The sequence below is a fragment of the Phacochoerus africanus genome, chromosome 2, assembly GCF_016906955.1.
Source record: "Phacochoerus africanus isolate WHEZ1 chromosome 2, ROS_Pafr_v1, whole genome shotgun sequence".
Classification (NCBI taxonomy): domain Eukaryota; kingdom Metazoa; phylum Chordata; class Mammalia; order Artiodactyla; family Suidae; genus Phacochoerus; species Phacochoerus africanus.
Genome location: NC_062545.1, coordinates 265,304,921 through 265,306,788, shown reverse-complemented (window position 1 = coordinate 265,306,788; position 1,868 = coordinate 265,304,921). Strand labels below are relative to the sequence as shown.

The window sequence follows — 1,868 nt, the reverse complement described above, 5'->3', positions numbered from 1 at the left end:
AATAATGTATGTAATTTATGGTGTTTATTTTATTCAGGAAAGTTTTCTTAGTTATTAATATCTAATGTACTAGAATCCTGTTTGTTAACTCTTTGAAAGTGTGATATTGGAATCCTCACATTATGGAAGCATAAGGCCAAGAGAAATTTAGCATCCATGTCCTACAACAAGAAAGTGTTGGAACCAAAATCATAACACAGGGAATCTTGCTTCAGGTTCCAATTTAGTTTGGCCTTGGTCAGGTGTGTCCATGAGGGATAGTCTCCTGAGGGAAGTGGTCCTGTATGTCTTCATCATTTTTGTGTGTTTAGAAGGTTACTGTCAGAAACATGGTGGATTAAAAAGAAAAAAAAATAATGAATTCCCTGGTTTCCATTGAAAGGAATCATGGCGAATGTTCAGGGATTCTCACCTGCTTTCACGACACTGTGTGATAAAAGAAAAGCAGGAATATATTATTTTTCTCCATGAGAAGATGATAGACATAGTGTGGTGGCCACAATAATCCATCCAATGTCTCTGACATTTCCTAATCCTCTCTTTCCCCAGAAGATAGAAGAGGAGCATGAGGACTGAGAACCAGAGTAGCATGTCTGAATTCCTCCTCCAGGGGTTCCCTGTCTGGGCAAAACAGCAGGACATTTTATTTGCCCTGTTCCTGTGCATGTACCTGAGCACATTGCTGGGGAACCTGCTCATCATCCTGCTCATCAGGCTGGACCCTCACCTCCACACACCGATGTACTTCTTCCTCAGCCACCTGGCCCTCACAGATGTCTCCTTTTCATCAGTTACTGTCCCTAAAATGCTGATGAACATGCAGACACAGGATCAATCCATTCCCTATGCAGGGTGTGTAACACAGACATATTTTTTCTTATTTTTTGCTTGCATTGATAACCTTCTTCTTGCAGTGATGGCCTATGACAGATATGTGGCCATTTGTCACCCTCTACACTACGCCATCAAAATGAGGGAAGAACTGTGTCTTTGTCTATTGGCTGGATCCTGGCTCTTCTCCTGTTCCTATGCCCTGACCCACACCCTTCTCCTGGCTCGACTTTCCTTCTGTGATGACAATATCATCCCCCACTTCTTCTGTGACCTTGCTGCCCTACTTAAGCTGTCCTGCTCAGACACCTCTCTCAATGAGCTGGTCATATACACTGCAGGGGCTGCAGTTGTCATTTTCCCATTGAGTGGCATCCTGATCTCTTATGGCCGCATTGGGCTCTCCATCTTGAGGGTCCCCTCTACTAAAGGGATCTGCAAAGCCTTGTCCACCTGTGGCTCCCACCTCTCTGTGGTGTCTCTATTCTATGGGACAATTATGGCGCTATATCTTTCCTCCTCATCAGGCCAGTCCCATGACAAGGACATCATTGCTTCTGTGATGTACACAGTGGTCACCCCCATGCTGAACCCTTTCATCTACAGCCTGAGAAACAGAGACATGACATTGGCTCTGGGGATTCTTTTCAGAAATATTAACCTGTTTGTCAAGTGAGAATCACCCAATCATATTCTTATTTCACTTAATGCCCTTGTTAGAGAAGTCTTAAAAAGTTTTTAGTTGAGCATCCATGTCTCTAGCACATTTCCTCTCTGTCCTTAAAATGGTCATTGTTATTGGATCAATGTCTTTCCCTTAGGTTATATCACTTGTCCATTTATTCCTCCATAACCCACAATGCACATTCAAGTTTTCATCTTCAAAGCATCAAACTCCTCAGTGTATATTTGTGTGTTTAATTTTGTTTTTTTCAACATCTTATATTATTACTACATTTGGCTTTTTTACAGTTTTTTAAAGTATATATGTATTTAAGTCTTCTTAAAATCATCTATTGGGCCTGGTTTTTAAATTG

General features: G+C 41.5%; 1 protein-coding gene across 1 annotated transcript; it reads left to right on the top strand.

The window, feature by feature from the left end:
* The first annotated feature begins 565 nt into the window (after positions 1 to 565).
* On the top strand, positions 566 to 1,507 carry LOC125121367 (olfactory receptor 1J4-like). The gene has a single exon (XM_047769599.1). The coding sequence runs from the start codon at positions 566 to 568 to the stop codon at positions 1,505 to 1,507; it is 942 nt and encodes a 313-aa protein (XP_047625555.1).
* The last annotated feature ends 361 nt before the right edge of the window (positions 1,508 to 1,868 follow it).